General features: G+C 43.0%; 1 protein-coding gene across 2 annotated transcripts; it reads left to right on the top strand.

Moving 5' to 3' along the window:
- The first annotated feature begins 3,788 nt into the window (after positions 1–3,788).
- Positions 3,789–19,896, top strand: SFPQ (splicing factor proline and glutamine rich). Of its 2 annotated transcripts, XM_056123645.1 has the most exons (12): positions 3,789–4,712; positions 5,285–5,473; positions 5,761–6,062; positions 6,154–6,249; positions 6,930–7,126; positions 7,263–7,347; positions 7,580–7,697; positions 8,501–8,549; positions 8,631–8,752; positions 17,415–17,460; positions 17,566–17,649; positions 19,805–19,896. In XM_056123645.1, exons 1-10 carry the CDS (start codon positions 3,894–3,896, stop codon positions 17,436–17,438), a joined length of 2,001 nt encoding a protein of 666 aa, XP_055979620.1. In that variant the 5' UTR covers positions 3,789–3,893; the 3' UTR covers positions 17,439–17,460; positions 17,566–17,649; positions 19,805–19,896. The 2 variants fall into 2 exon arrangements, with proteins under 2 accessions (XP_055979620.1, XP_055979619.1); XM_056123644.1 differs by lacking the exons at positions 17,415–17,460; positions 17,566–17,649; positions 19,805–19,896 and adding an exon at positions 11,133–12,134 and having other exon boundaries at positions 3,790–4,712.
- The last annotated feature ends 230 nt before the right edge of the window (positions 19,897–20,126 follow it).

Here is a 20,126-nt window from a genome sequence, read left to right as displayed (position 1 = left end):
AGTGTTAAGAACGAGTTTCACAAAAGGGAATGCCCTGCCACAGAGGCAGGGTGAGATGGGGGGATGGGGGGTGGGAGGGATACTGGGACCCGTGGTGGTGGAAAATGGGCACTGGTGGAGGGATGGGTACTTGATCATTGTATAACTGAAGCCCAAGCACAAAAATTTGTAAGTCTGTAACTGTACCTCATGGTGTTTCACTAATAAAAATAAAAAAAAAAAAAGAATGAGTTTTAGTTTTTAGGTTTTTTTTTTTTAAGGGGGGAGGCCACATCCAACTGTGCAAGGGTTTATTTTTGGCTCTGTGTTCAGTGGTCACTACTGGTGATGCTTAGGGGGACTGTATGTAGTGCTGGGGTCACCCACGTAAGGTACCTTAACCCTTGGAACTATTTCTTGGCCATTCCTTGTTTTAGCTTTGTCACAAAGTGAAGAAATAGGTTGCTAGGAGAAAGCGATGGTTTTACCTAGTTTCACTTTTTTGGGGGGTGCACAACTGGCGAGAGATAGGACTTACTCCTGGCTCTGTTCTCAAGGAGCCTCCCGGCAGTACTCGGGACCATACGTTAGTGCCAGGGAGAGAATCCCATTGGCTGTATGCAAGGCAAATACCCTACCTGCTGTACTATCATTCCAGCCCATTTGTTTTACCTGATTTTAAGATGATAATGATGCAGCATATATAATTGGTGGTACAGCAAAGAAAAAAATTATTGAGAAGGCAGTATAGAACTCCCAAAGAATTAACAGAGGACTTGCTTTGACAGAGTGATAGGGGCAAAGGCTCATCTTTCATGGTGTCTGGAATGAAGATAAAGAAGACAGTATAAGTGCAAGTAGGTTTGTGACTTTCCATTTGGATTAGACTTTTCCTCTTTAATAATTTTTTAAAAAAATGTTCTGAAAATATAATTAGAATTATGGTGGATGAGAAACTGTCGAAATTAAAACAGAGAAAGCATAAAATACAATACCTCTGAAAGTGAAAAAATTAACTTGAACTAAGCCTACCAGAGAAAGTCTATCATTTTAAAACTTAAGGTAAAGAACTTTATTTATTTTTTGCTTTTTGGGTCACACCTGGCGATGCGCAGGGGTTACTCCTGGCTCTGCACTCAGGAATTATCCCTGGCGGTGCTCAGGGGACCATATGGGATGCGGGGAATCGAATCCGGGTTGGCCGCGTGCAAGGCAGACGCCCTACCCGCTGTGCTATTGCTCCAGCCCGAGAACTTTAAAGTGATATCCCCTGAGCCTGCCAAGAGTGATTCCTGAGCACAGGTCAGGAATAAGCCCTGAGCACCACTGGGTGTGACAAAACAAAACAATTTTAAGTGATAATAAAAAGAAAAGAAAGAAAGAAGGGAGAGGGCCTGGAGCATTTGCTTTGTACGCCGCTGACCCAGGTTCAATCTCCAGCATCCCATGTGGTTCCCCAAGCACTGCCAAGAGTAATCCCCGTGAGCAGAGTCAGGAGAAACCCCTGAGCATTGCTGGGTGGGGCTAAAAAAGGGGTGGGGAAGCGGAGCACTAGTACAGTTTGATCCCTGGCATCCCATTTGGTCCCCTAAGGACTGCCAGGAGTGATTTCTTTTTTTTTTGCTTTTTGGGTCACACCTGGCGATGCACGGGGATTACTCCTGGCTCTGCACTCAGGAGTTATTCCTGGCGGTGCTCAGGGGACTATATGGGATGCTGGGAATCGAACCCTGGTCGGCCGCGTGCAAGGCAAACGCCCTACCCGCTGTGCTATCTCTCCAGCCCCAGGAGTGACTTCTGAGCAAAGAGTCAGGTGTAAGCCCTGAGCACAATCAGGTGTGGCCCAAAAAGAAGAAAGAAAGAAAAGACTTTAAGTGAAAGTCTTAGTCCTCATTAAAGGTAAATTGATAGGGTTAACTACAGCTGGGATTTTATCAGGTGAGTATAATGATGAAGGAAAACAAAACCAGAGCTGGAGCAATAGTACCGCACATAGGGTGTTTGCATTGCGTGTGGTCGACCCAGGTTTGATCTCCAGCATCTTATGTGGTTCCCTGAGCACCACCTGGAGTGATTCCTGAACCAGGTGTGGCATCAAAACCAAAACCAAAAAACTTAATCAAACAACAGGCCAGAAAATATAATGGGTAGATGGTTTGCCGGTAGGTTTGCCTGGGTTTAATTCCCGGCACCTCATATGGTACTTTGAGCCAGCCAAGACTGATCCCAGAGTGCAGAGTCAGGAGTAACCCCTGAACATTACTGGGTGTGGGCACCCCACAAAATTTGACAGGCTACTGGGTGATCATCCAATATGGGATTGAAAAAAAATTAACAGTGGAAAAGAAAATGAAAACGCAGGGGTTGGAGATAGTACAGCAGATAAGGTGTTTGCTCTGCATGCGTTGGATCCAGTTCAATCCCGAGGTACCTCTGCGTATCTCTACAGCTCCGAGGAGCGTGCGCGGGCGCACACACACACGGTTTTTGGACCACACTTGGAGGTACTCAAGGCTTACTTCTGATTGTGCAGGGCAAGTGCCCTACCTGCTGTATTATCTTTCCAGGCCCCCATGAGCTAATGTTAATGACTACTAAAGGTCTATAAATAAAAGTAATCAAGAGGATTATTTTTATTTGTTTGGGCATCAGACACAGTTTGGGGGGGGGTGTGCCACTGTCCTTTGAACCTGGGCCTCATGCATTAAAAAAAAAAAGCATGCATTTTAGCTAGTTTAGCTATCTCTCAGGCCGGCCCTTTTAGGGTAGAGGGATGTGCCTAAATTGTTAAGCATTTGCTTTGCATTTGTTAAGACTTTGGGTTGATCCTAGGCACCATGTGGTCACCCAGCACTGAGCTAAGATTAGATTCCCACTACCCCCTGGGGGGAAAAAAAACCCAGAAAACAGTAACACTCTCTTAATCTGTTCATTAAATAAATGGTTGAAGGACCAGAAGGATCGATTGATACAATGGGTAGGCCGTTTGCCTTGCACAGAGGCAACCTGGGTTTGATCCTGGGCACCCCATTTGGAGCCCTACCATGAGTGATCCCTGGGCACAAAGACAGGAGTAAATCCTGAGTACAGTAGGGTGTGGTCCCCAAACAAAAAACAAACAAAAATATTGAGTGGTAGTGGAATTAAGAATTTTATTTCAGCTGTGATTTGCGTCTACGAATTAGTAGTCTACTCACACGAAAAAAGACAAAGACATCTTTTCTTCTCCCGCTCACCCCCACCAAGTCCAAGACATCTTTTCTTTCTGAACAGACCGCAGAACGAGGCACTTTTCAGGGGGTTAATACATATAAGCTTGCTGAGTTTATACTACTTGAACAAATCCATACTTCTATGATTTTCCAAAGCGATGATGGTGTGTGTTTGACTAAGATTTCCTTTAATTTCATAGGCTCTGGCATGGTAGATAAAAGGCAATCTGTTCTTTTCAGTAAAGAATACCAGCATACTGACCATAGAGGAAATTTAAAAAGAAGGCCCTCTAACTGCTCTCCCCGGCAGCTGATAGGACCTTGGCTATCGGCTTCCAAGGGAAAATTGTACTGGCGTACCCATTCAAATATCTCCTAGCCAATCACAGTGGCTTACAGCCAACTTCCTTTACAGTCATTGGTCCGAAAGAAACGTCACCCACTAAGCCTCCCGCCTCTCACCGAGCACCAATAGGAATGGCCAATTCTTCGTAATTTAGCGTCATCAAGTACGGCACTTGCAATTGGCTCTTGGAGCTACCGATCGAAAAGTAGGCGGAGCCACCCCGGCAGGCCTATATAAGGGGAGGACAAAGGCGGCGGACCGCCTGTGTCATCCGCCATCTTGTGCGAAGCAAGGTGGCCTCCACGTTCCCCGAGCGACTTCTCCGCTTCTGCCTTGACCGCCCCTTGACCACAGACATGTCTCGGGATCGGTTCCGGAGCCGCGGCGGTGGCGGTGGCGGCTTCCACCGGCGAGGAGGCGGCGGCGGCCGCGGAGGTCTCCACGACTTCCGCTCCCCGCCTCCCGGCATGGGCCTCAATCAGAACCGTGGACCCATGGGCCCCGGGCCGGTCGGAGGCGGCCCCAAGCCCCCGATCCCGCCGCCGCCGCCACACCAGCAGCAGCAGCAACCACCGCCGCAGCAGCCGCCGCCGCAGCAGCCGCCGCCACTCCAGCCGCCGCCGCACCAGCAGCCGCCGCACCCGCAGCCGCCGCCGCCGCCCCAGGACTCATCCAAGCCCGTCGTCCCGCCGGGACCCGGCTCGGCGCCCGGAGTCGGCAGCGCCCCACCGGCCTCGGGATCGGCGCCCCCCGCCACCCCGCCGACGTCGGGGGCCCCGACTGGGCCTGGCCCCACCCCGACCCCACCGCCCGCCGTCTCCGCGGCGCCCCCGGGGGCGCCCCCGCCGGCGCCTCCCAGCGGCGGGGTCCCCACCACTCCCCCGCAGACCGCGGGCCCGCCGCCTCCGCCCGCGGGGGGCCCCGGGCCCGGGCCCGGGCCTAAGCAGGGCCCGGGCCCCGGCGGCCCCAAAGGCGGCAAGATGCCGGGTGGGCCGAAGCCCGGCGGCGGCCCGGGCCTGGGCGGGCCGGGCGGCCACCCGAAGCCTCCGCACCGTGGCGGCGGCGAGCCACGCGGGGGCCGGCAGCACCACCCGCCCTACCACCAGCAGCACCACCAGGGGCCCCCGCCCGGGGGCCCGGGCGGCCGCAGCGAGGAGAAGATCTCGGATTCCGAGGTGAGCGCGCCCGCCGCGGCGCATCCGTTTCCCTAAGATGGCGGCGGCCCCCTCTCCCGCCCCCTCCCCCTCCGGGGCGTCCATTTTGTCGGAGGCCGGAAAGGGCGCCTGCGCGCGGGCGGGGCGGGGCGGGGGGCCGGGGCTGGCGGGGGAGCGGAAGCGGCCCGGGCACCCCGGCTTCGCGCCAGCCGGCCGCGGGGCAGCCGCGGGGAGCCGCGGGGCAGCCGCGGGGCGTTCAACGGCCCGGCGGTGGGGGCGGGTCGTTTGCTCGCGTTTCCGGGGCACGTTCCGCTTTGTTTCGGGGGGGCACGCGGTGCCGGGGGTGGGGCGCCGTGAGTGACGGCCGGTTCTGGAGTGCCCGCACGCCCGCCCCCCGAGTATTGTGCTCTCGGGGCTGCCCGGTTCGGCTGGCGGTGCTGTGGGAACCTTGGCGAGTGCCAGAGGCGGTTCTTGGCTGCGAGCGTGGCGGAGGAGCAGCCCAGGGTCCGTAACGGCCACGCGTGGGGGAAGCGTAGTGCCGGTGGGCTTCCGCCTCGCCTCGTCTTTGAAAACGACTTTTTCCTCCCATCTAGGGGTTCAAAGCCAACTTGTCCCTCTTGCGGAGGCCTGGAGAAAAAACTTACACGCAGCGTTGCCGGTTGTTTGTTGGCAATCTACCGGCTGATATCACAGAGGATGAATTCAAAAGACTATTCGCTAAATACGGAGAACCCGGAGAAGTTTTTATCAACAAAGGCAAAGGCTTCGGATTTATTAAGCTTGTGAGTTGCCGTCTGGGTTTTACTTAAAGTTATGTTTCTTTCTATTTTTTTAAAAAACAGAAAAATTGGTCTCTTTCCCCCTTTTGAACAAGGCCAGAAGTGCAGAGTGCTTTTAATTGTTGGTATAGAGGAAAGGGGGGGTGAGGGGGGTTAATTACCTGTCTTGAATGGTGTCAGGGAGAAGGTGCTGGAACTCGGTAGGGAGTAACAGGGGGAGTAGGCTTGCAATTTCAGATGGACGTGAGCCGATTTTGAGATTATGAAACATTGCTTGTGTCTGGTTTCAGGAATCCAGAGCTTTAGCTGAAATCGCTAAAGCTGAACTGGATGATACCCCCATGCGAGGTAGACAGCTACGAGTTCGTTTTGCCACACATGCTGCCGCCCTTTCTGTTCGAAATCTATCACCCTATGTTTCCAATGAACTGTTGGAAGAAGCCTTTAGCCAGTTTGGTCCCATTGAAAGGGCAGTTGTAATTGTGGATGATCGCGGAAGATCTACCGGCAAAGGCATTGTGGAATTTGCTTCTAAACCGGCAGCAAGAAAAGCTTTTGAAAGATGCAGTGAAGGGGTTTTCTTACTGACCACGTAAGTTTTGGCCTTTATTTTAATGAGTTTTGTTAGCTCAAGGAGAATAAAATTGGGTCAGAGTTCAACTGGAACCATTTTTTGTTAATAGAACTCCTCGGCCAGTTATCGTGGAACCTCTTGAACAATTAGATGATGAAGACGGTCTTCCTGAAAAACTTGCACAGAAGAATCCAATGTATCAAAAGTAAGATTGAGTATGCTTTGGCAGCTTCTAATTATAGTGTAAATGAAAATTTGTTGTGATAGAGTGTGACTATTGTAAATTTTTTGCAAATATTATGCCAGAAAAAACATTAAGACTCAGGATGTAAAACCTTTACTCAAGTTCTAAAGTTTGTTTCTGAAATAGTTCTGTTTCATTATATAGTTGTTTGCTTATAATAGCTGCATGATGGGTGGGAATCATTTTATTTTGTTCATTTTGGGGAGGGGTGCACACCCAGTGGTTACTCTTTACTTTTTTTACCACATGGAAGCAAATTTTCTAATGGAAAACTTGTTCCCTGAATAAGAATTTGACTGTAGGAAACAAATAGATTGTAATAAAGATTAGTTAACTTTTTTCGACTTGGGCTATACCCACTGGTGCCCTGGGTTACTGCTGGCTCTGTGCTTGGCAATTGCTCCTGAGGATGCTTGGGGGACTCTATGGGATGCTGGCATCAAAGGTGGGTTGTTCGTGTGCAAGACAAATGCCCCACCTTGCTAAACTAGTGGTCTGACTTAAAATAGTTAACATAAGATAATTACATAAAAACCAGCGTGGTTGTGCTTTTTCTTTTATTACCTCCAAGTGTTAACCAGGAAATAGAGTATAACTAGGGTTTTTTGTGCATCCACAAATTGGTTTATGTTTATTGTCAGGGAGAGAGAAACACCACCTCGTTTCGCCCAGCATGGCACATTTGAGTACGAATATTCACAGCGGTGGAAGTCCTTGGATGAAATGGAAAAGCAGCAAAGGGAGCAAGTTGAAAAAAACATGAAGGATGCAAAAGATAAATTGGAAAGTGAAATGGAAGATGCTTACCATGAGCATCAAGCAAATCTTCTGCGGCAAGGTAAAAAGGCGTTCTGCGTTTTTCTGTTAGGATTGAGCTGTTTCAAACTTGGAGACTTGTGAGTTCTTTTGTTTTAAATAATTGGAGGGAGGAATGCCTAGTGGTACTGAATGCAATATGAATTTCCCATATACAGATCTGATGAGACGCCAGGAAGAATTAAGACGCATGGAGGAGCTTCACAATCAAGAAATGCAGAAGCGTAAAGAAATGCAATTGAGGTAATATTCTGTTAAGCCTTTGTATTTACACTGACATTGAACGGATGCAGTTTCATTTAGTCTAGCAAGATGAAGTACAGAGAAGTTGAAATTAATACTGAGGGTTTTACTTTTGACAGTGGCTCATATGGTCATCCTCTTATGCTTCATTTTCTAGACCTTTATGTTTAGGTGCTGAAATCACCAGGTTTTCTTGTGAAGGACTTTGTTTTACATATTTTAACGTTTCCAGGCAAGAAGAGGAACGGCGTAGAAGAGAAGAGGAAATGATGATACGACAACGTGAGATGGAAGAACAAATGAGACGCCAAAGAGAGGAAAGTTACAGCCGTATGGGCTACATGGATCCAGTAAGTAAGCTTTGAAATCTAGTTTGAATTACAAAACTTGAAGGTACATAAAAATGAAATTTCAGTTCCTTTAGCCTTGTTTTGGTACAGTGCAAGGTCCATATTTCAGAAGAGGTGTCAGTGGTAGGGCTTGAACCTAGGGCCTCTCACTATGTGGAGCAAATGGCTTACTGCTAAGCTATATCTCTTAAGACTTTCTGCCCATTGACCTACATTCCCCAGGCTGTTATTTTAATGGGGGAGAGGAATTTGGGCCACAACAGGCAGTACAGTCTTGGCACTGAATCCTCAGCAAAGGGATCTTAATATAATGTTACTTGGGTTGGTCAAATTCAAGGCCCAGCACCTTAACTATTCTGCTATTTCGGTTTCCCATTGGGGCTTTTGTTGCTGTTTGGGGGCCACCTCCTGTGATGTTAAGGGCTTATTTCTAGTTTATCAATCAGGAATTACTATGTGGCAGAGCTGGGGGGGTGGCGGGGGGGAGACACCACGACCTTATGAGATGTTGGGAATTGAATCTGGGTCAGCTGCATGCAAGGCAAGTAAGTGCCCTACCAGTTGTACTATTGCTCCAGCCCTTTAGGGCCAGGTGTGTGTGTATGTCTACACGTTTGTTTCTGGGAAGTTTGTGCCTTAGGCGCGCTTTTCTCACATGCAGCTGATCGGGTCTCCCAAACACAGGCAGCAGTAAGTGCCTAGCCACAGCCAGATGTGGCCTAAAAGCCAAAGTCCCCCTTTCCCCTGAAAAACACCTGGTATGGACTTGGTACAGGTGCATTAAAGACATATATTTCTTGCAGAGAGAGAGAGACATGAGAATGGGTGGTGGAGGAGCAATGAACATGGGAGGTAAGCATGAACATTTACGTTAGCAATACCATTAGAAAACAGTGTTGTGACTGTGTTGTAATGAGCATTTTTATTTCCTAGATCCTTATGGTTCAGGAGGCCAGAAATTTCCACCTCTAGGTGGTGGTGGTGGCATAGGTTATGAAGCTAATCCTGGCGTTCCACCAGCAACAATGAGTGGTTCCATGATGGGAAGTGACATGGTAATGTATCCTATGGGACCTAGTACAAAGGAAATTCTTACTTTCACCACTTGTGTGTGTGTTTTTGTTTTGTTTTGTTTTTCAAAGGAGGTGACTGGACTTCTTTTAGTTCCCCATCATGTAAATTGTAATATTGAGAAATACTTTGGCAACATAGAAGAACTCCGTGGTAACCTAAAAGATGCGGTTGCCACTGAGAAGTCAATGTTAATGCTTTAGCGGTATGTGGAGTTTTCCTTGGCAATAAGTAGATTTAGGTGCTGCTTTCATTATATTGCTTGTGTACTTTTCCACTCTAGTGCATGGCAATCCAAATACTAGATAATGTAGACATAATGAATCTCATTATTCTACATCAAGGTAGAGTAATCAAATGGCAAACTCAAATCTTTAATCTGGTAGTTGCCATAAGTCAGAATCAAACTTGTATGTAGTTCTTAGTTTTAGGCATGTTCTAGTGATGTGTATATAAATATTTGGTGTGACTATACACAAAAGGAATTGTTTAGTCTTTTGACTCGTCGTTTCCCACATCTGTTGGGCCTGTTTCCATCTGTTGGGCCTATCTATAGGTATACTTTATAAAGTAAACTGACATCTATTTTTGCTACAGGGTAGCAAGAATCAATTTTAAGCATACCCTTTGTGTGCATTTGATCTGAATCTTCTTGATGCTATCACGTTTTAGCTATATAATCTGCCAGAATGCTTTAGAACAATTAAGAGATTGGTCTAAGTTACTCTTAGGACTTTAAAAATCCTTAGGAGAATGGAATGTTAATGGTTTGAGGTGGGTTTAGAGAATGGTACAATGTCACAACTGAATTGAAATTGATTGGTACACCCTTAATGCAGTCTTTCGGCAAGAGGAAAGCTGTAGTGGGTTCAGTAGGTTCATTTTTACAAATAGAAGGACTTAGTGTATGGGGCCTCACCTACTTAAAATCTATTTGAATCTATTGAGAATTAAAATAGCTGGGGTTTATAGATTTCTTCAAAGTTGATTTTAAAAATATGTGGGAAACATTTTGGTTTGGTTTAAGACGCAACATTTTAGGCATTTGAGCAGATTTATAAACTCATAACTTGACAGATGTTCCCACAGTAGAGAGTATGTATTTCATATAATAGGTAGTTCCTGGATTCTAAGATGATACAGGGTTGTGAAATTCATAAATTTCCCCTTTTGAGCTTTTTGAGATGACATAAAGAACCAGTGCACTCAACACTACTAAAAATTTTTAGGATTTAGGAAACGAGTTTATAAAGGCTTGAGAGTTTAGTCTTTGGAATCTCGTATTTTGTAGAACACGTGATAAATTGTATATAGGAACATTTAAATCCTGATGCCATTTTTTTATTTTAATTTTTTTGGAGTAATTTAGTAACTTCTCTTTATATGGAATTTGATAGTTGAGGCTGCTGTGCTTGCATATCTTCTTACAGAGGGGCCTTCTGTTTTGAATAGATTGCTCAGATTAGGATTACCAAAAACTAGGTGAAATAATGAAGTCACTGCTTTATTGCAGTAACTTAGGCGTGGTGTAATGTTGTTTGGGAAAGACCCAAAACCGAGTCCTAGTTAAGTGAACTTTTCAAAGACCTTATTGGGGAGTGAGGTGGGGGGAGAGTTGGACTGTTTCTTGGGTGGGTTGTATATTCAGTTAGAACACAGACTAGTACTGTGAACTGTCTCTGGTTATATAGTGGTGGCTTTGAAGGTGGTACATGTGAGAATGTGGCAACACTTTAAATGAGTTACTGTGCCGGTTAAGTGACTAAATGTGTTAGTCTTACGCTTTTTCTTTTTGTAGTTTGGTAGCATTTTATTAAAACTTTGACCCTTTTAAGATTTCTGCAACTTTAGCAGATGTGTCTTATGATCTTGAAAAGCACAAGGTTTCTTATGCAGCACATGCCACTAACTGGTGAGTAGGTCTTTGTCACTTCATTGAGTGAATTGGATCTGTCGGTTGGGCTTGTTAGGCTTACTTGGAAATTAATTTCCTGTTCAGTCCTTGAAAGTGAGAAGATTCTAAGCCTTTCAGTGGGTTAATCTGATGTGAAATTTCTTAAAACTCATTTTGGAATGGGTTTTCACATCTGTACTAATTCTTAAATTTTCTAGCACTACAGGGAAGATCTGTTCTTTGAAACAGGTGTATGAGAATGGCTCAAGTGGGAACATACCACAAGGCATGTATTATCGTAAACTAATTTTCAAATTACCCTTTTTTCCTTTCTATGTTCCCGGTACCTGTGGATCGACTCATTGGTGATTGTATCGACGAACGTTGACTACGGAACCTTCTAAAATATTTACTTAACACACATGGACATCAACTACATATAATGAACTGTTAAATTACTGTTCCAATAGCGTACTGAGCGCTTTGGGCAGGGAGGTGCGGGACCTGTGGGTGGACAGGGTCCTAGAGGAATGGGGCCTGGAACTCCAGCAGGATATGGTAGAGGGAGAGAAGAGTATGAAGGCCCAAACAAAAAACCCCGATTTTAGATGTGATGCCTAGGCTTTCATTCCAGTTTGTTTTTGTCTTTTCTTGTTTAGATACCAATCTTTTAAATTCTTGCATTTTAGTAAGAAAGCTACCTTTTTATGGATGTTAGTTTATCGACCTAATATTTGTAAATGGTCTGTTTGGGCAGGTAAAATTATGTAATGCAGTGTTTGAAACAGGAATTTTTTCCTTTTTATTTCCTTTTTTTTTTTAAACTGTATAATGTCCCTCAAGTTATGGCAGTGTACCTTGTGCCACCGAATTTCCAAAGTGTACCGATTTTTTTTTACTGTGCTTCAAATAAATAGAAAAATAGTTATAATATTGATCTTCAACTTTGCCATTCATGCTTCTATGCACATTAGGCTATAGGTATTTCACTTGAAAGCATGAGAGTGTCTAGGCCTTTAAATGGCATTTGCCATTTCCGGGAAATGTATTTGTAGGCTAAGTATTGCTTTCTACAAATAAGTAGCCCTTGTTTTAAAAAGAAGCAACGCATATTGAAGTAGTTTGATTTGATTTGTTTGGCATTTAGGAAGCAAGCTGGTGCTATTTTTAAATGGTTATGTAAGCAAAGCTGAACTGTAACTCTTCATTTAGGAATGTGTATTAAGATGATGGAATTGGCTGTAAGACTATTTGGTAGGGGGAGAGAGTGGGTATGACTAAATGAATCTTTGATGGCACTACTACAATCTGTCCTTTTCTTGGAAGTTTTTGAAGAAAAAAATGGAAAGATTTTGTTGCATTCCTCCGTTGTTTTCTTTTGTTTTATTATTTTTTTAAAGAACAAGTCTCCAAGCCCTACCAATGGCTTGTATTGAACTTTCACATTTGAATTAAAGATTGTTAAACATGAAGTCTTTTCATGTATTACTTCTAGTGATTTGTTATAGAGTTCAGTCTGAAAGTAAAAGATTAGTAAACTTAAAATAGATTAGCATTAAGTGTAACAATTGCACTTAGTAATTTTTATGTTGCCTTGTACTGTTATATTAGATAAGTTTGTAGGACTACAGAAACCTACTTTGCTAGGAGCTAGTAATTACAACAAATATGGTTACTACATAACCATTTTTGATAGAAATTTGGTAAGATCATTTTCCACAGCTACACTTTGATGTAGCACTACTAAATCTTGAGGAGTTAATCTAAGAAGAGATTACGCTTGTACTGTGTACACAGTACAAGTATTCTGTTCTCCCCATTGTACCCACCATCAAGATTTGGAGTATTTTGATGATACACAGTACAAGTATCCTGTTTTCCCACACCAAATGGTGTTGTCAGTTTGTCAATGTCATTGAATCTCCATTAGAATGAGACATTTTGACTTAAGAAGATTGTTACTTGTCGTCTGAGTACAGAGTGGGAACTTGCTTTCCTAGTGTAAATATGCTAGCGGAGGAACAAATTCCTTAAAAATAAGTAAAGCGAATGGCTTGGCTTTGTTCTTAGGTAGATCTCCAAATTTGTGCATATAAGGAATGTGTCTTTCCTCTTTTCACCGCTATTCTTGGTGCCAATTGGCAAAAGCAAATTTCAAATCTTTGCTAAAATGCTGAAGTTTTAGTTTGGTGCCTGAGTAAAAAGGGAGACCTATTGTGGAAGACAATTGAGCACTTACTGCATAGCAGACTGAGTAATACAATAAGTAAAATACTAGTGGAGTGGAGCATATGGCATGTCACCAAACTTTTGGTGGTGTGACAGGTACATGGTGTGCTGATTAAGGGGGAGAGAATCTATTTAGAAAATATTCATAATTTCTCTTAACCAAGACACTTGGAAATACGGGGTAGTTCTACCATAATATATCTATGAGGAAGTTTGGTCCTAATTGGTGATACGAGGTTTTCTTCATGGAAACAAGGGTCTTTATAAAAGGGAGTCCATTGCAATTTGAATTGTATGGTAGGGACTCCACAAACAGTAAAGGGTGTTCATGGGACACCCACAGAGGGTGAATGTGAATGTGTGGGTGGGGGGGCTGGTGGGGAAATGGGGAAATCTGCCTATAAAATTAATGTTTCAGTTTATTTTTCAGATTACATGCCTTTCTATGTAAGGGATGCTGGCACAGGCCCCTAAAATGAGCTTTTGGTAGTAATGTACCATTGAAGAGTGGTGAAGGATTTTAATGGATAATTTTCTGAAAGTTGTGGCTTTTTGATAGCCTTCTCTGTGGGCTGTAGAACTGCTAAATGTATGTTTAGCAAACATAATGGTTAGTTTTAACTAATTTTTGACTTACTGAAAACCAGCAATGCATTGAGGATTTGTAAGCTTAAATAGACTTTCAATAAGTCTTGGAATGTACATGATAGTTTCAGTCTATTGTGAATTGAAATCATCTTTAAAAGTAGTTTCCTGAAGCTGCTAAGGAACTTTGGGTGGGAAGGGGAAGGTAATACCTTTGAAGCATTTCAGTCATTTTTCTCATTGAAAGAAACCACCTGACCCCATTTCCTCCCTCTTCACTTTCTCTCATAAATTTAAGAGGAAAGCAGATGTTTTAAAATGTATTCCTCCTAATCTTTTAAAATTGCCTTCTCTTAGGAGACCCCACTGTATTTAATGATGTATCTTACAAGCTCTTAACTCCATGGCTCACAGTATTTAGTGAAAACCATAATCCTCTGCTTAGTACATTAAACTCATACAAGTATATACAAACCCACCACTCTTTAGATGTTGTATACCACTAATATAAACAGAATTGGGAAATTGTAATGTTACGCCTGTGCAATTTTAATAAGTGGCATATAATGGCAGATAAAATTCAGATATACTTGGCTTTTCTTGGGCAAGCCACTGATTTGTGGCAGAATATTTTCTGGTGTTCGTGGACTGCAATTATGCACTATAAAAAGTAGTGGCCTGCTACATAACTGCGTTTAGCCAGCATTTCTGCAGTGCGTAACTGTGAGGAACGTAGTACCGCAAATGGCAATGGACATTAGGACCCGGATGTAGTATTCCTGCTTGCTCCAAGATTCTCATTGCCGACTGCATACAGGTAGGTAACAAGCAATATAATCTAACTTGGTGACTTGCTATGTACTTTTATTCCGTGGGCATTCTGACATCACACTTCTGACAATGAAATTACAGTGCAGCACCTAACACTTCTATGGTAAAGTTAGCTTATCAGAACTGTGTGGGTTTGGGTTTAGACCTGTAATTTGTCAGGCAGAATTCAGTACTGTTGCAGTTCTCAGCTAAAAAGTGCAAACTTGATTCTTTGGTATATTTGACTCAGTTGTGTGGTTTTCAGTAGTTGTATTATAATGGCAGATAACATGGAACATACCAGTGGTGTGGGGGGAGGGAACCAAACCATAATTGGAATCAGTGCTTTTAGTGTCTTTGACACTGGACTGTATAGCATGCGATAATTAGTCTCTTGCAGCAAACTGATCTGCGCACAGGTCAGCAATTTATCAGTAATTTCAGAATGCAAATGTTGTAATTTTTCTTCCCTGTAGGTTGAGTGACTAAAGTGCAAGTTTTTGGTAATGTGGTTTAAAAAATGGACTCCATGGGAACACCTTTGTTTACTACCTTGGGCTTAGGTGGGAATCTAATGTGAGTAGTTCAAGTTCTGTGATTTGTCTCAATATGTCTATATTCTAAACCTGGGGAAAGTAGTGTGGCATGTTTACCTTGCCTACAGCTGACTAGGTATTGGGAGTCAACTTCCCAACCGTACGTATTGGGAGTCTATTGGGAGTCTTAATTTCCTGACCGTATATATTGGGAATCAATTTCCCAATCATAAGACTTCGTCGTTTTGGGTTTTTTTTCCACTTTTTTTCTTTTTCTTTCTTTTTTTTTTTTTAAAAGATAATTACAGATGTTCAGAGTAGCCTTTTGGTATTAGTTACATTAGCTTCAGGGATATGACTTAATTTCTAAGACATGTGTAGGTCTTCTACAGCACCTTTTGTTGCTAAGGACTTAAAGCTTTGCATCAACTGTTGTTCCAGACCCCAATTCAAGCTAACTTTGTCTCTGAACTGAATTGTAGCTAGCATGCATGAACAGCTTTCATGTATGAATCCCCTCTGCTCTATAACTGGAAATTTTGGTTTACTTTGCATAAATGCCGGTGAAAATGCTTCATGACTGAGAATTTTCTTCATTGCATCAAAACACATAGCTTGTTCTTTGGCAAGCAGTTCTCAGAAGTGTTGGGGACAGATTCATATTTAAAGATATAGTCCATTTTAGCAAGTCTTATTCTTCTGAATAGTGAAAGAGCAATTGGTTACTAGTTTAGGTTCTTAACATGATGAAAATGAAACAATTCTTGGTGACATGAGTGTCACTAAATTGGCATATGACCTTTAACCCTGATGGGTTTTTCCTGTGCATAATTTATTAAATCGGTGGCCAGCTGTGCTTCCGTAATTTATTGATGTGCTTAGAAATAAAAATTCAGGTTAATGTCTTTGGGCAATAATTTTGAGCATCTTCTCAAAATACGGACTTCAGGGACATCATTGGGGTGGGGGTAATTTTGCTTTATTCTGCTTCAAGATGAGTAGACATTTGCACTTTCAAATGAGAAGCCTGTGACGTAAGTCAGTTCCTACTAGTTTTAATTTGTATATAGCTACAATTTCTGATATTAGTGAAGGGTTTTTCTTTTAAAGCATTCAGTCAAAAAGCTGGGAAAAAATGGGTTTCAGTAGTAACACTATACTGAGGTGCTTGCATTGTATTTCATAGTCTTTGCACTTAAAAGCCCACTTACTCTTTTTTAAAGAGACTTGTCTGAGGTTCAGAGATGTGATGCCAGAATGCATTTTCGTACTGTTAGGCCCTTGGGAACAGATACCACCGGTGCTTTCTGAAAGATGAATGCAATGGGTGCTATTCAAAATAATGCTGCAAATCTACAAGAATGCGTGATAGTCTCACTTCCCCAACAGAGATGTGTGTGACTAGTTTTGGACTTTTTACCTTAATGGGGGTTGCATGTCTCCTATTGTTAATCATTGTCAGCTGCAGTGACAAGATCCACAGTCCTGCATATATTGCCTTCCCATGATTTTAGACAGGTATTAGAAAGCTGAGATGTTTGTTCTGGGCCTTTACTTGGTTTTGGCTTTAGCTGATAATGTTTCAGTGATCTTTAAGCTCTGGCAGTTCTCAAACGGCTGCCTAATAGAATTCAGAGGATTTGACTGCTGCTATCATCTGTCATTGCTGCTAGATAATGATTGGCAATTTTAAAGATTCAACTGTGGAATCCCACAGTTGTTGGTAAATCATCAATCATGAAAATGTTGCTTTTGAACACCAGTGCTGAAAAGATTTCCTTAGGAGGGCAAAAGTGGGATTGGATACAGTTTAGGATAATCTGGAGGATGGGTGAAGAATGCAAAACGATATAGTATCCCTTATGGATGGTACACGTGCAACAGGAAACACTAAGCATACACCCTTGGCACTAACTCATACTTAGGGAAGAGTACTTGATCTTTTTGTGTTTGTGCACTGTGGCCCTGCCAGGCATAAAATAGTGAAGGTGGATGTTTTCTCCCTCAGAAAAACTTGGCTTCCTTGCTGTTCCTGATAAGGCATAGCTTCTCTGCCCTAATTAAAAAACTTAGGAGGGAGTGAATGAGACAAATAGGATAATAACAACTGCAGTGTTGTGTACTGTGGAGTGGGGAGGGCACTCTTGGAGGACTCCTACAAAAGATGGTCAGTCTGCCTGGAATGGAAGATATATATACTTGAATGGGGAGCAGGGTATGTGCTTTTACATGAAAAGAAGCTATGTTAAAACTCACCGGGGGAGGTGAACGTTGTCACATACCTTCACATAAGGGATAGTATATTTTGGATTGCAGTCAAACTTTTATTGTGCTCAGACTGGTGCAAATATCAGTTAGGCTTTTGTATCTAAAAAGCTTCATTTTAATTCAGGTGTCTTATGCAAGTGTAATTTTAGATTCTCCCCGCACCCACCTCCCCATGAAGTTTCTTCTTTTTTTTTTTTTTTTTTTAATGCTGTAACTTGCCCCTAATCTTGTCTCTGGGGCTTTACTCTTTTAAGTTTTGTAATTAGCATTTTCAAACCTTCATGCCCTTGTCTTTTATATTAACTTTTTCTTATTATTCTTTAGGTGAGAATAATTGATGTTGGCTGATGGAGTACTCATTTCACTTGAAGTAAGTTCCCTTCAGTGATGTTTTGGTGAGGAGGGGTATCACTCCTGTCTCAGGAGCCATATGCAGTGCCAAAGGCCTTAACTATCTTCTGGTTTTCAATGATAGGTGGATATCTATTCTCAAGACATCATACAGCGTGAGCCAACCAAGAATGAAAGCCACAACTTGTTAGATTATGGGAGTGTCTAGGTAAGTAAAGTGATTTAGTCTGTTAACTTCCTTCAGAGGATTCTTGGGTACTACAAAAACAACTACTTATGAGACTATCTAAGATAATTTTTATTTTGTTACTTAAAAGGTTTTTGGAGCGGCCCACCCAGCTGTACTCAGGGTTTATTACTGGCAGCCTCCGGTGAACCTGGCAGCAGGAAAGGCAAGCGCCCTACCTGATGTGCTGTGGTTCTAGCCCCAGTTTTTTCTGATACAGGAAACGGGGCTTTTCATAGTCTGTTTCGGGGCCACACTTGGCAAGGCTTAGGGTTTAACTCCTGCTTCTGTGCTCATGGATCACTCCTGGCAGGACTTGGACCATATGGGGTGCCTTGAGTCAGCCACGTGCAAAGCCAAGTGCTTGACCTGCTGTATTCTCTCTCTGGTCCAGCACTCGGACATTGTTCATTTGGTCCAGCCATTTCAAAGTTTTCTGTTGAATGGTGGAGTCATTAAAAGTAGCTTTAAAAATATATAAATCATCTATGTGAAGGATTGGCATTTCCCCTTCCCCCCCCTTTTTTTGCCAGTGAGCCCTTAATGTTTCTCTGGCTAAGCTACATCTCTGATCCTAACTTAAAGTTTGTATGTAAAATAGTTTGACAGTTCTCAGCAGGCTCAGTGGCCTTAGGTACCGCTTCTGAAATATTTAGCTGTGTGGGCCAAGTAGTTTAGTCCTTGGGCTCATGATTGGGTATTGCTCGGTCCTGTGGTTTGGAAGGTAACATACCTACATGTTGAAATGTAGGTCCAACTCAGCCTTTTACATGGAAGGTAATACACTCTAGTCTTATACAGCCTATCTCTTTACCCTGTTTTGGCCATTTTAAGAGACAGTTCAGCTGCTATTTTTGTCGGAATGTAGTTGAGTTCCAGTGAAACTTGTAAGGGCCAGCGTTGGTTAAAGGATGGAACATGTGCTTTGAGTCAGGCAAGGAGTTCTAGTTCTGAGCATTCCTTGGTCACCGAGTAGTCTTACCTGGTATTATTCTCATGATTTAAATTACATCCTCTGAGAGAAAATCATTCTTAAAAACAAAATAGGAATAGTACACAATAGGACTAGCTTATATTTAAGGAGAAAGTGCTAGTTTTCTATTTCATGTTCGGGTACAAGTGGAAGTTCTTGTACAGCTACTTCTGGCACTGTTCTGCAGAAATTGAGCAGTTGCCAGGAATAGAATCAACACTGGGTGTCTCCTTTGCTCCTGGAGTATTTTGTTAAACATCTTGATGCTGATTACTTGAAAATATTTACCTTCATAATTTTTTTTCTTTTTTTGAGTCACGTTCAGTTGTGCTCGGGACTTACTCCTGACTTTGTGTCCAGGGGTTACCTCCTGGCAGTGTTTAAGTGGAAGCCAATATATGCATTGCTGGAATCTGGGGATCAGTATGCAATCAGCCGCAACTGTCTTGGCTTTGTAACTGAGCTCAGTATAATGTTTTTAGGGCCAGGGATGTGGCTCAGTGGACAGGTTGACTTGTTTGTATGACAGGTGTCCTACTTGTTGTACTTTTGACAGTCTCTGTCTCAATAAAAACATCTGTAAAGTTAACAAAAGGTGCATTTTTGGGCATAAGTTTGGTGCTAATTAAATTAGTTTAGGAAGGTATCACCATTTTGTGGAGTTGGGGGTTTTTGATTAATTTGGCCATATCTGGTTGTGCTCTGGATTTGTGGCCAGGCAGGTTCAGGGAACCATTTAGGTGTCAGGGATTGAACAGGTCCGCTGCCTACAAGCAAAGTGTCTTATCTGCTGTACTCTCTCTGGTTCCAGCATTTAGTTTTGTTTTTCCTATATTATTTCTTATAAGAGATCTAGTACTCCAGTTTTATTTCCTTGCATGCACTTAACAATCTACTATTACCAATGACTACATAGCTATTCAACTATAACTTATTTGGTAAATAAAAATGTTGGGCTAGTGAGAAAGCTCAATGGCCTTGATGTGCAGCCTAGAGTCGTTCTTGAGCACCTTCACTAGGGATTAGGGATTAAATTTGTACTTCGTGCATAAAAAGCATGTGCCTCCAGCTCTTTGGGTTCTCTGCCCCTGATTGATGTTGTTTGAAAACAGAATATGATTCAAGTTTTCTGTTTTTGGAGTAATTATGTCTTTTAATTGGCAGGATAAGGTCAACTCTCCAGCAAACCAGTGAGGAAGAGGATAAAGAGGAATGAACAACTTATTTGTCTTTAATAAAGACATTTTAAAACCAGATGGATATTTTGTTTTGGTTTTACTTCTATGTAGGAATCCATAATTACATAGAAATTTTTCTCTGTATGCCCCCACAATCCTGTTTTAGGTGACAGAGCAGGCGGCTGTGAGATGCTTGTGCAGCCATTTTGGTGCTCTTAACATTTGTTGTAATGCTCACTGGGGATCACTGGTAATTCACACAAACTAACTAGGAGGTACACTTTCTGAATGTAGTCTCACTGCCTATA

This window comes from Sorex fumeus, unplaced genomic scaffold (assembly GCF_029834395.1).
Source record: "Sorex fumeus unplaced genomic scaffold, SorFum_2.1 ptg000047l, whole genome shotgun sequence".
Classification (NCBI taxonomy): domain Eukaryota; kingdom Metazoa; phylum Chordata; class Mammalia; order Eulipotyphla; family Soricidae; genus Sorex; species Sorex fumeus.
The sequence above is the reverse complement of the archived record's forward strand: the minus strand, read 5'-3'. Positions and strand labels throughout refer to the sequence as shown.